This window comes from Serpula lacrymans, assembly GCF_000218685.1.
Source record: "Serpula lacrymans var. lacrymans S7.9 unplaced genomic scaffold SERLAscaffold_3, whole genome shotgun sequence".
In the NCBI taxonomy this organism is placed as follows: domain Eukaryota; kingdom Fungi; phylum Basidiomycota; class Agaricomycetes; order Boletales; family Serpulaceae; genus Serpula; species Serpula lacrymans.
In genome coordinates, this window is record NW_006763292.1 from 321,415 (window position 1) to 335,338 (window position 13,924).

The 13,924-nt window shown below is 44.7% G+C and overlaps 1 protein-coding gene across 1 annotated transcript; it reads left to right on the forward strand.

Moving 5' to 3' along the window:
• Positions 1–9,474: 9,474 nt before the first annotated feature.
• SERLADRAFT_445810 (uncharacterized protein) lies at positions 9,475–13,227 on the forward strand (the record flags this gene model as incomplete). Its single annotated transcript, XM_007314335.1, has 14 exons — positions 9,475–9,600; positions 9,739–9,875; positions 9,930–10,695; positions 10,760–10,886; positions 10,940–10,991; positions 11,042–11,175; positions 11,225–11,329; positions 11,387–11,458; positions 11,519–11,645; positions 11,692–11,972; positions 12,032–12,238; positions 12,289–12,355; positions 12,409–12,476; positions 12,535–13,227. 14 exons carry the CDS (start codon positions 9,475–9,477, stop codon positions 12,960–12,962), a joined length of 2,697 nt encoding a protein of 898 aa, XP_007314397.1.
• Positions 13,228–13,924: the final 697 nt, after the last annotated feature.

The following is a 13,924-nucleotide window of genomic DNA, read 5'->3' on the forward strand; positions in this document are numbered from 1 at the left end:
ACCAGGAGCGGTGAGGGACCATGTGGGATGTTGCTCCGGAGTTAATAATAATCGTTGTGTTGGTCTTATCAGGTTCCGACACAAGGTAAGCTTGAATGTGTTTAGCAAGTGGCTTGGAAATATGTACATGTTCCAATGCAATATGACTTTGTTCCTCCTCGGAGTCAGATCCAGATGATTGCTCCGCTGTATTTGCCTTTTCCTTCTCTTTTCCTTTATCCTTGTGTCTTTCCTTTCCCTTCTTCTTTTGACCTTTTTCAGCTGACTGAAGTGTTCGACACTCCGAGGTGTTGTGTGATTTGGCTTTGTGGAAGTTACACCATTTTTCCTCGGATTTGAGTGCTGATTTGGAACCTCCAGGGGCCTTCCCTGACTGTCGTGCAACTTCTGCAGTGATCCGGATCTCAACTGCATCAAAGGTAAGTTTATTTTCTTCAATCGTGTTGATTACTGATGACTGAAATATTTGCCATTCAGGAGTGCATGGGAGAGATTGGAGAAGAGCAAAAGCCATGAGTTTGGTATCAACTCCTAGTTTCATTCCGGAGAGGTGTGAATCAATTGTCCGGATTTTTGCAATGTGGTCCTGGATAGGTGATGTCCTATCCCAGGACAATTTGGTGAGTTGCTGGAACGAATAGAAGGCCGAGGCAATATTGGACATTTGATGGAGTGAGACAAGTTTATCAAATAACTCCTTGGAGCTGGTAAGGTCTCCAGTCCTCATTAGGAGGGCATCAGAGATGTGGTCCTGGATGATTCCATGTGCCTTCTCATCCTTAAGTATCCAGGTGATCTCAGGATCCTCCAAGGAGGTAGGTTTTCCTGGTGAGGGCTTAAGCTCCTCTCCAGTAACAACCCGGAGAAATTTTTCCCGACGTAGCTTTTAGATAATCCGGAGTTTCCATATCTGAAAATTGTTGGGTCCAGTGAGAACTGGACATGCAGATGTATCGTGTGCTGTGGTCATGGTTCCGAGGTTGCCGTTTCAAATAAGAATTATTTCCTGCGTAGCTTTTGCGCACCAGAGCTCATAACCTAATAATACTAAGTGAAACTCAGCCGCTGCCCGAGAGGCTATAGAAACGACTGAGGTATTCCTATACTAAACCCCCTACTACTTATAGTTGGAGGTGCTACTCGCTACAGTATAATGACTCCTAGGAGTACAATTGTGCTCCTAGGAGAACAATGGTTACTCCATGAAGTGGTGGCTATGCTCTATGGAGAACAATGGTCGCTTCGGCAGAGACCAAGTTTATCCGGTTTTGTCATTGGGGAGATCTCTCAGTGCCTCCAAAGCATGTTGTTCATCAGCCGTCATATCTCATTCAGGTTAGTGTTGCTCTACCCTTCAGGTATGTCAATCACTCACCTTGCATGTGAATCCTATGGCTTTTGTATGATTTTGCGGCTCTTTTTGTGGGCGCTTTTGGGCCCAAAACCTTGTGCACTGGCTTGATTTACACATCATTCTTGTTTTGAGTCCGTCCTACATGTCGTACCTTCCCACTTGATAGGCCAGTCTGATTTTGAGAGCTTTTTGTACCAACCATAGCTCAGGAGATTCTTGAGGATCTGGGTCATTGATACCACCGTGACAACACGTGACACTGGCATGTCTATCTCAAGATCATGATTGATTCAGAGATAGAGATGAGGTGCAAACACCTTCAAACAGCCCTTTTTGCCATTGTTGACTAGTCTTGACTCCTGTCATGACCCGCATCCACCGATCATCTGCAGATGTTAGTGCTATTCCGACCTCTTCGATTTCACTTGGACAACCGCGCAGTCACTCAGGTCAGCTTTCAGTAGATGATTTCTTACTTAATTGATTGTTTATACCTACAGTGCAATGCTCACCTCTCACAGAGATGATCAAGACCACTCAAACCACCACAATCACAACAACAACAACAATTACAGTGTCTATCTCTTTGGCAGCCCCCCCACAAATGTCTCTCCAGAGAGCCATGGGAGGATCCCACAACTCGGATTGGCTACAGTCACCCTCCACCATCAGAAATAAGTCATCTGCCCAACCTTCTACCAATCCGCTGGTGTCACTCACACCAAAATTCCCTCATCCCGACAATATTTGGCTACCTGCTACAGGTATCACTCCAGAGGGATACTACATCGTCTGGGTTGGTCAAGAGGTAGGGATCTTCTACAACTGGTGAGTTTGACATTTCTTGCGGTTCATTTTTACTGAGAGAGAGTCAGGGACGACACTGCTAAGAGGGTATTAGGTGTTAGTGGCAATAGATTCAAGAAATACAGCAGCTTTTGTGAGGCTGTCAGGAAGTATAGAAGTAAGTATGCCATTTGAGCAGTCCCAATCCCTGGCAGTTGCTTCTGGCCAGATGTCCTCCATTCCAACAATGAGTATTTGTCCTCTGATTTGATGGAGCATTCTTGGGATGGAGTTGAAGCCTTAACTGATCAGCTGAGCCTGCTATGATGATGGTGGGTGATTTATTTGATGTTTCTCAATGAAAGTTGACTAAAAAATTGACTCGCTCCTGTGATACCTTTATGATAGTTTTTTTGCACCATTTATCTAAATGCTAATATACCAATTGTATGGAGTGTTTGAATCTCACCCAAGTGAAGTGAACCTAGGCCAAGATTCTTACTCCTAGTCAAAAGCCTAACCTGCCAATGCTCGCAGGTGGTAAGCACATATATAGCTATAGTTTTATATTTCAAAATATATAGATTCACAATCAGAATCCTCTACTATAGTGTCCAAAGATACCAGCTAGGCAAATTCGCTATTGTATACTACATGTATACAGGGTACATGAAACTGTGCTATTGAATTGTCTATTGCATACTGGATACTGTGTTTGCTATTCTTTCAAGGCAGCATCATTTCTTCAAGCTACATTGCCTTGGTCATAAAAATATTTCCTAAAAATACCCTCACCAATACACTTGATGAAGAGGTCAGACTCTAACTAGTTGAAACCAACATCATTTTCTATGGCATAGCAAATGTATTTGCTATGCTCTTAAGTGTTCTATATTACAAATCACGCATAGTTAAGTTTTTTGACTTGAATCTCACTTCCTCAAGGTATATATGCACTAGTTTACCTTTCCGTATCATCACCATAGCCAGTCTCAGATCCATGGTTTCTACAAAAAGAACTGATCAGCCAATGCCAGGTTGCAGAACAATGGTTATCCAAACCTCAGTAAGTCTTCAAGTTCTCCTTTTGTAAATCCAATTGTACCATGCTAACTGGAATTTTACTACTTATTAGAGTTTGTGAGGTGCAACAAGAGAAAGCTCGCCTTCATTCTGCTAGGTGAGAAACTCCAAGGACTGAGGTTGTTGTTATATCCGTACCGGAAGACAGAACTCCAGCATCTCCAAAGGAGTTGTTCTCTGAGTCTAAAACCCCCGAACCATTGGTATACTTGGGATTATGTTCCTTGTGGTCTGCCGGTTGGCATAACTCTATGTTACGCTTGGAATGTACAAGCCTGGTAACAAGAGGGGTTTCTGGCAATGAAGCGGTTCTGATAAGCCCGTAGGTAACGAGTTTGAGACATATTCTGATGAAGAGGATTTTACTGATGAATACCAAGTTGCACTGTTGAAGCGTACAATCATATTGGAGATGTTTACTATAATACAGCACTTCAGTCAACCTCTTTCCATGGCCTCTTAGGTTGATCAGTTTCTGTTATTTGATGTGCCTAAGAGGCCTTTATCCTGGGATTATCCCATAAGCAGTTAATCCATACAGGACTATCTTGAGCTAAGGTCATCTAGGAACAATTTGAGAATCCTGGGAGTTCCAATTGGTGGCAAGGGTCCTAGCATTAATTAAGAATCTGAAAAATGTCCATCCTATATTAATATAAAGTAGGACTATTTTAGGATGTACTCAAAACTAATATTTATATTGCTTCAATGGCTATCTAAAATATCCCTACTAAATAGATATGCTCTGTGAGTATCAAGTGGTGTCCAAAGCATCCAATGGGACTACTTTGACTACTTTTGGGTACTACTAAAGTCCCACTGGGTATCCCAGAAGATCTAGTAGGATGTCTTTATTGTATCCATGTGGTATCAAGAAGATTCAATGAGATTGATATATATACTGCTGGTATTCCCACTAGTTATGTAGGATATCTTTTGGAGTACTTGTATGGCATCCACAACATCCAATGTGACTACCTTGGGTACATCTTATATTCTACCAAGTATCCCAGATGCTCCAGTAGAATGTCCCTACCTTGCCATAGATGTCCTTCAACAGCACTCAGATATTGTCCAAGAGATCCAATGAGACTACTGCTGATATCCTAATGGTCCTCCAGAATGTTCTTATTTATACCCAAATACCCTTTAAGAGCACCAAATACTAACTGGGAGATCCAAAGAAGCTAATATTTGTGCTGATGGTTTCCAAATGGTCATCCAGGATGTCCCTATTATACCCCAGATGTCCTTTGGGGTACTTGTATAGTGTCCATAACATCCAATTAGACTACCGTGGGTACTCCCACAGGATATTCTATAACATAATTAAACTAGTCAATACACACCTTAAAGTGAAACACTTTGATTTTGGGTTATTCCAGGATAGTCCTGCTTTATATTGATATAGGGTATAGGATTTTTGGAATTAATTAGTGCTAGGACCCCTGGCACCAATTGGGACTCCCAGGGTTCTCAAATTGCTCCTGGATAACATTAGCTCAAGGGAGTCCTGCATGGATTACCTGCCTATGGGATAATCCCAGGATAAAGGCCTCTTAGGCGCATCAAATAACAGAAACTGATCAACCTAAGAGGCTATGGAAAGAGGTTGACTGAAGTGTAATAAAGGCGTCTATATATACTGTTCTACTTTAGGGTAGGTGTTTGTGTTGAACAAACAATGATGGGTGAGAAACCGTAACAGGTAACTAGTGTGGGAATAAGAATGAGTAGCGGTACATAGCTACTCAGAGAAGAAAATAAACTCCATAAGAGGCATAGTTCATAACACTCTATGCTCCATTTCCACATGGTACTCTGGTTTTCTGCTCTGATACTCCTGCACCAAACTTCTAGTCCGCCATACACTCTCCTCGCATGTTCTAGGATTCCTCATGGAATCTGTAGTTAGACCTTATAATACACTCCTCACACATACAGTTTCCTCTCGCTAGATAATTGTCTGCATGGAACTTTGTACCTACATTACAAGTTACTCCTTACAAGCTCCTGCTTCCCCAACAGTATATAAGTTGTAACTCCCGTACCCCGTTTCTGCAGTTCAAATATCAACTAGATTCCCTTGCCTTCTTACCAGTCCTTTTCTAAGTCCTTTTCCGATCCTTCTCCGAAGGATCTTTACTCTGCTCCTCCCTATCCTCTACTTCTCCTCCATCCACTTCCAACGAGCTAGGGACCAAGGTCCATGGAAGGGCCTGGCACATGAGCTAAGCCAATTCCCCATCTTGCCCCTCATACTCTGTTACTCCACCCCTGTACTCTGCAGCTCTGTTACTCCAAAGAGGCCACAGTTCTGACAGTTGTGCCAAAATGTTTTACAGCCTCTGATAGACAAACATTGCTCCAGGAAACATTCAAATTATATCATTTCATCTCATTGGAAGGCTGGTGCACCCTAACTAGACTACAGAAAGAAAGCAGAGAAAACCCCTAACTCGGCCTTGCCACCAGCATCAGTGCCAAACCTGCCATCCTTGAGTCAAGTTTTTGATTGTGATGGCAGCACCCTCCTGTCTGAGGGTCCAATAAAAGCTGCTGATTTCTCCACATTACGTTGTGCGGTCATTGAATGGCAGGTAAACTTGGGGCCTGAAGGATTGTGTGGTAGGTGGCTCAACAAAGAGTTGGGGAAGGCCAGAGAGAGAGGGCGCTGTGTGATCAGCAAGTTTTTTGAAAGATGGGAGAACCATGCACAGGAGGGATGAGATATGGCTCTGCAAGTGTACACTTTAGCATTGACAGTTATGGCTGAAGTCAGATTTTTCAAAGTGAAACTTGATGAATATGCACCTGTGGTACCTCTGACAAAAATTTCAGAATTATGTTATTATTCTGGATTGTAAATAAAGTTGTAGAATGTGATGACAAGTTGATTCACAATTCCACTGTAATCTTATCATTACACGACTCTGTTGTGGTGCAACTCTTTATCTTACATCTGATTGGTCATCCAAGTCCAGTCATCCACATGGCTTGCCGCCGGGCAGATGCTCAACATTCATTGATCGAAGCTCCAAGTCAGACACATTGATCACTCTCAGACTCAGGCTGGAGCCTGCAGTTCTCTGTTGTCTCTAATTTGCTGAGGCTCAGAACTGCCTTTGTATCTTCATGGAACATCTGTACATTATTCTTTCTCACAGCAAATACTCACTCACATGTAGTTTAGGTGGTCCATGCTCCTATCCTTCCTCAGTTTTAGATTAACTGTCACACTCTCAGGCTCACCTCCTGCCCTGAAAATGTTGTATTTGCATGTTTACGCTTGGGTGGCTTATAAGGTACGGATGCACAGCTCACTTATAATGTTACTTAGAAACATTGCACTAACTACTGCTCTTCCCAGATCTCATGTCCGGGATCAGGTGTTCAACGTCCTGCATGTTGATTCCAATGGACAGAAGGTATACCTTTGTTTTATTTCTCTACACATGTCTATCTAACCACCTTCATCCCCACCCAGACTCAACAGGGGTAGTCAATAACTATGAAGAATTCTATCCCTCTGGACAATGGAAGGATCCTGTGTCATACATGGGCAAATTTGCACCTTTCAGCATAGCAAGCAGGCGACCCTGGATAGTGCAAATAGCCCGTTTGTTGTCCCTGCCGTTGATCCCTCTTTTGATCAAATCCTTCAGGATTTTGGTTCTGAGGTTTCTCGACTTAAGGGGGAATGTCTCTATCATCGGTCCGCTCCTGAATTTGCACATGCTGGGATTGCCCATTCTTCCAAATCTTTTTCCTCTCAGTCAACCCAGCCCCGCATTCACAAAAACAACCCCTCGGGGCTTCCCTGCTCGAACCCAGCTTGCGCCTCCAATCCTCGTCAAACTGGACATGACCTCTTGCACTGTTTTCAACCCGGCGGTGGGATGGCCGGTCAGGCTCCTTGGCTCCAAAAACCATCCTTTCCTCTCTCTGTGACAATGTCTACCCTTCCTATCCCCTCGCCAGTTGTGGCTCAGTTGGCAGTCATCTCCCCTTCCCCTCTTCCTGCGCACTTTGGTGACCTTTCCTATGCTGTCATTCAGTCCTTGGATTCCTCTGTACTGCCCTCTTGTGCAAGTACCATCCTTGATTCTGGCACCACGTCCACTCTGATCATGGATCACTCTGTTTTTTGGTTGTATGAGGTTGACCCATCTATTAGCATCAAGACTGCCAATCAGGGTACCCTCAACTCAGCTGGTCGGGGCAACTGCTTGGCCATACTTACCTTGAACGGTACCCGTTATCATTTACGCCTTTGTGATTTCATTCATGCTCCTGGTGCCCTGATGGATCTCGTATCCGTCGGTCGCTTGCTCAACAAGGGTTGGTCTTGCATTTTTCAGGGTTCCCCCAGTCAATGTGATTTTTCCTATTGTTCTTCTCCTCTCGGGTCCCTCCCAATGACGGGCAATCTTTTTTACATGGACTTAGAATTCATTCCACCCTCCTCTTCTTATGTTATTCCCTCCTCTCCTACCGAAATTACTGCGTTCACCCATATTGTCCAGACTCACAATCTCTGGCATGCTCATCTTGGCCACATTGGTGGATCTGCGGTCTTGCGCATTCCTCACTTTTCCACTGGTGCCTCCATTTCCTCTGCCCTTCCTCTCACCGCTTGCGAGTCTTGCATCCTCGTGAAACACCCTCATCGGCCTCACCCTATTCCCTCCTCTCCCCCTGCTTCCCATCTCTTGGGTCTCATCCATTCCAATGTATGCGGCCCTTTTCCATCCACCACTCCTCATGGGAAACTTTACTTCTTGATTTTCCTTGATGATCACAGCAACTGGCTGTGGTTGTATCTTCTGGCCTCAAAGGGGGAAACTCTCGAGCAATGGACTGCTTTTTGCGCCCGTGTCGAGAAGCAGATGGGGTGTTCAAGCAAAGTCCTACGTTCCAACAATGGGGGTGAGTATACTGGGACAGCTTTTTGCAAGGCCCTTCGGGATGGAGGTATAGTGCACCAGTTTTCTGCGGCTTACTCGCATCAACAGAACGGCAAGGCAGAGCGGGCTATTCACACTATCGAGGGTTGCCTGCTTGGTATGCTGAAAGGTGCAAATTTGCCCCTTACTTACTGGGGCGAGGCTGCACTCACCGTCTCTTACCTCTGGAATCTGAGCGAATCCCGTGTCTTACTTCCAGGTCAGACCCCTCATGAGGTTGTCCATGGTCGCAAGCCCGACATTTCTCACTTGCGGGTCTTTGGTAGTCGATGCTTTGCCCGCATCCCTCCAAAACTATGTCCCAAGCTTGGCACTCAATTACGTGTGGCCCTTTTCATGGGTTATCCTTTGGACATGAAAGCCTACCGCCTGCGCGATGTGGTCACCAGAACATTCTTCAACTCATTTAAAGCACAGTTTTGCAGGTATCTCTGATAATTGACAGTGTCTGATTGTTGCTGTTTACCCCGTTTCTGCCGCACTTAGTTGTAGGTGCTCCAAAAATTGTATGTCAGGATCTGGCTCTGTCTGCTACCACACAAACCACTATGTTGAATGGAAAGCAAAGGAAATGAAGAGGTGACAGACAGTATCAAGTCATATGAATTGCTTACAAATGAGAGGGCAAGTCATGCAGATTGGTACATAAGAGGTATAAAAGTTCCGGGAAGAAAAAAAACTTCAATGTCGAAATGGAACCTCTGGTCCAGGAACTGATACCAAAAGGCCCATCCCGGTGCTAGAAAATTGCTACAACAAGGGCGCAGAGCTTCAGGGCAAAGTTTTGTCTATATACACATTAGTAGTCCGTGAAAGGCGAACGGATTGCCTCAATACGACCGACCACGCCTTAGAAGACAACCATAAATACTATCATACGATGGGCTTGTACGTGGTCGACTGACTGAAGAACGTGATCAGTCAAAAAATAGTCTAGCATCCCACAACCGTGCTGCAAAGGGAACCACGGTTGGCAAAGACATAGGAGCCAAACCAAGTAACGAGAAATGAGAATTAACCTACTCGATGAAAGGTTCCATGGATAGAGAAAGTTAAACGTGTCAGATCATGAGGATTCAGATGCCTCGTCGTAAGACCGCATGGACGGTCAAGAAAAAGAGCAGTCCTGGCCATCACAAAGTTGGTAATGTATTTGGCTCTATTTGTGTCGCCACTGCAAGATCAAGTCGACCCGCTCAGACTCTCCAAGTACTGTCTCTCTTCTTCCACTTTGTCCTCACTCCATCCACACCCGGTTCAGGGAAAAACAAAGGATCCTTACCGATGGATCCAAATCACCCTCCAAACACTAGCCATGTAAAGAAACAGGAAGACCAAGACGGTCCCAACGATACCAGTAAAGCTGCGGAGAAACGAGATCCCAAGCCAGTAGTAAAGACTTTGAATAGAGTACCACGTATGTTTGCCTTATTTTCTCTCCGCTCTCTCATGGATGCTGATCTACAGTTACGCTGATCAGGTGCTTGTGTGAGTATCATTCAGACAATCAACCCAGGCTACGGTCTCTCATACTTCATGTAAACCTAGAATGCCTGCAGAAAGCAGAAGATGCGATGTGAAGGGGCGGACAGCCCCCCTTGTAGGCGTTGTCGCCATGCTGGACTCGAATGTTTATTTGAAAAACCCTCTAGAGAAGCCACGCTCACGGGAGAAGCTGGTCTGGAGTGAGTCTTATCGTAAGATATAGCATTTCATGCTGCTAATCGGTGATGCATCAGACGTATTCGGAGTCTCGAAGCACATGTCGCGGATATACGGGTTTCGCAATCCACTATACAGAATACTCTCCTGGAGATCGTCTCTCACTTAAGAAATGGCATACCTTTTCATGCCCGATCTCCTTCGACATTTTCACAACCGACTTACCACGGTCAGTCTCCTACAATACAATCAATAGGATCACCACCTCTGTCTGCGGGTCATAACGGACCAAGTGGCCCCCATATGACAGACCCAATGTTACATAATATGCAATCTCAGCAATCTGGTCCGCCACCTCAGAATGTATACTCATCCCCCATGATTAACCAGCCTGCCCGACAACCAAGAGGGTCGATATCTCTCCCATCGCCGGTACAGCCGCATACTGCCAGTGAATTCCATCCTCCTCAATTACCGCCATCATATGTAAACTCGACCTCTCCCGGTCAACAATATGGGTTTTCCGGAAGTGCTTCTGGTCCTGTGCTTCCACCATTCTCTACCATACAGGCTATGGGCAGTGGAAACCAACAACAAGGAAATATGGCTCAACGATACAACACAGTTGATGCAGTTCAACAACATCAGCGACAGGTTCTAAGGACTTTTAGCGTCCCGATACCTTCAAGCTCTAAACGTACGGCGCCTCCATCTAACGTCACCAGTGCAGATTCTACGGACATAGAAGAAGACGACAATGGTGAATTACCGGCATCCGGTCTGGTGGCACCATGGGAAGTTTTAAGAGGCCTAGCAGATGTTGCTATTGAGCGGGCCGCCAAGGTTTGTCGGCCATTTACTGGTTGCCGACGTCGTGCAATTTATTGAAATGAAATCTATGGTATAGGAGAATGGTGAAGCGAGTAGTGAACCACAAAGCAGGGCCAGAACCCCCTCGCCAGAAAGACAGTCTAGACCTGCGAAAAGGAGAAAGATTCGCCACAGGGGTCCCCGAGGATTGACTTTCCCTGACGGTAATTAATTTCCCTTGAATACTTGAATATGTGAATCTTAGTTGCATCAATAGTTGTCACCAAGAATATTATACCAGATGCTGAAGCTCGCGAGTTATTCAGAATGTAGGCTTGTTTCGCGTCTGACCGCTCACTTATTGACCATACTGGCGAAGATTTTATCACGGGTGTTCTACATTCCTCCCCGTATTTGATCTTAATGTGGATACATATGACGCTCTTCACGAACGTTCCCCTTTTGCTGTTGACGCAATCTGTATGGTTGCTTCCCGAGTTCGAGATGGAGGAGGTAAGTATAAGGCTGTATATCGCAAACTATCTTGATCAATGTCATACAGGCAAGGCAAGCGAGACTTACACCAGATGTTTGGAAGCGGTGCAAGCTATATCATGCGCCACTCTATTTTCACCTGTTACTCGAGCAGAAGCTGTACAAGCTATGAGTGGGTAACATGTATCATTTTCTTATATAGTTATATATAACTAATGAGGGCATGCAGTTCTTGTCTCGGGCTGGTCTGATAATGGATGGTTGAGTGGGGGCCATGCTGTTCGGATGGCAATGGAACTTTGTAAGTCAGCGATACCAATCATGTTTTGGTCGTTATTATACTGATACCTTACATCCACAGCCATGCATAAGGCATGGCCCAAGTTGCTTAGACGTATGCAGAACAAGAAATTGTCTGATGGCTCCGAAGATCAAGAGTTGGTGATCGCTTCGCGCACCTGGTTTTGTTTATACTTATTTGAACATCAGTAAGTTGATCCTATGGGCTTTATCGTTCAGTTCTGACGATCATAGATTGTCATACGGCACGGGCCGTCCTGCTATATTGAAAGATGACGAAAGTATTTGGCAGTGTCGTCTCCTCCTTCAACATCCACTTGCTATCGAAGATGATATGCGTCTCGTATCCACCGTCGAGCTAATGGCTATTCGTGAAAGAGTCCACAACAAACTATCTCCTTTCGATAAGCCTGTCAGCGACACTACCTTCCAAATCCTCCAACAGGCGGATTCCGAGTTTCAAAACTGGTATAAAACTTGGGATCATGCATTTTCTCAGAAGTACGAAGACGCAGGTAAGATTGTCCCACCATACTTGACTCGATCTACATTTTTAATCAAAATCATTGGATAGCATTTTATCGCCAGAGTTTGCAGATCCAACATCTTCATGCTGAGCTATTCCATAACGCTACCGCATTAAGAGGAATAAACGGCCCCGAGGACGTTCAGAGGATGCCTGCGGCGCAGAAGGATCTTGCTATAAGATCAATAAAGATAGCCCGTCAGGGCATGGACATTACTGTCAATTCCCCTTCATACAGTGAGGGAATGAAATATGGTACGTTGAGGTGCAGACATTTATTCACAATTGACTAATAAATCTTATAGCCGTACACTACACTCACGCGACCGCCACCTTTGCTGCATCCTTTTTACTGAGACTGTCCCGTCTGTTGTGAGTGGCCATAGAATCTTTCATCGCCATGACTCTTCTGATTTTTGCACCAGTCCTAATGATTGCGATGTGCAGGAAATCAGGGCGCATGTTGAACACCTCGCAGGTTTGATGGCTCAGAGTTCGTGTCACTTCCTGATGTTGCTTTTTTCTGGTCTCAAGTTTCATTGATATTCTAGTCCCTGGAAAACGATACGCGATAACGTTGCAGCTCATGCTAAAGAGGGCTAAGAAGAGGAAGACTACTTCACATTCTCGCTCCCCTAAGCTCAATAGAGATCATCGGCCTATGTCAATGATGATAAATTCTCAACCAAACATGCAGATTCCTCATCCGAATAATCCCGATACTTTCTCCCCAACTTATGATCCCTCATTTTCGAGCCCTGAGAACTCTATGCCCGGAGTCTCACTGGGGATGATGGCCCCGCAAACGCATGGTGCAGACATTGACAATATCTGGAGAGGTTTTGAAATGACCTCGAATGAGCAATTACCGGTCTGGTTGTCAGACCAGAGTCTGGGTGGCAACTCTTTCTCCCAGCAAGGCATGGATGCATTCTTACTGCCCAACGATTATCTGCCCCCCGCACCTCAAATCTGGTGAAATATCTGCCGCCTCAACTTCCACCTACTCGGTCAGCTATAGCGACAAATTTTCTTTTCTTTTCTTTTCTTGTATATGTGTGGAATATAGTCCTATATCAATATGCCTCTTTGTTACTGCGTATCGTTAGTCTGCAAGCAGATTGCTGTGTCCAGTGTCCCTGAGATGTTACTGCGTATCTCTATGTATTATTGTCTGCAAATGCGAATGTTGTTAGAGCACATTAGTACTCAATTCTTCATGTGCAAGATTCTGGCTTACGAGTAACCGAGGGAACTTCTACTATCGCCTCCAGAGGCTCAACGATCACTGTACAGGTAGCTAGAAAATTGTCAGATGTAGAATAGAGTATGACAAAACCGGATAAACCCGGTCTCTGCTGAAGCAGCCATTGTTCTCCATGGAGCATAGCCACCACTCCATGGAGTCACCATTGTTCTCCTAGGAGTCATTATACTATAGTGAGTAGCACCTCCGGCTATAAGTAGTAGGGGGTTTAGTATAGAAATACCTCAGTCGTTTCTATAGCCTCTTGGGCAGCGGCTGAGGTATGTTACATTACATTTATTAGAGATCACCTTAAACTAACATCCATTGTAGTTTCACATAGGTAAATAATGAAGTCGTTTCTATAGCCTCTTGGGCAGCGGCTGAGTTTCACATAGTTTTATTAGAGTATAGAGAATATAACTGTCAAAGAATTTAGTGAATAGCTTATCTGTAGCAACAACGACAGACCTGACACTACGCTCTTGAACTCCAGAAGTGTGAATTTTAAGGGAAAGATGGCCAGATTGACCAGATCTCGTGCTGGGAATATTGCAATATCTTTGTAGGAAACATCAATTGGTAGGCCCCTACAATGCCAGATACTTACTGAGTTGATTGGGGCCTCAAAGCATCTGGAGAAACAAAAACAATGATGAAGTTGTGACTAGGCAACCAAAACAGGCAATCATGCA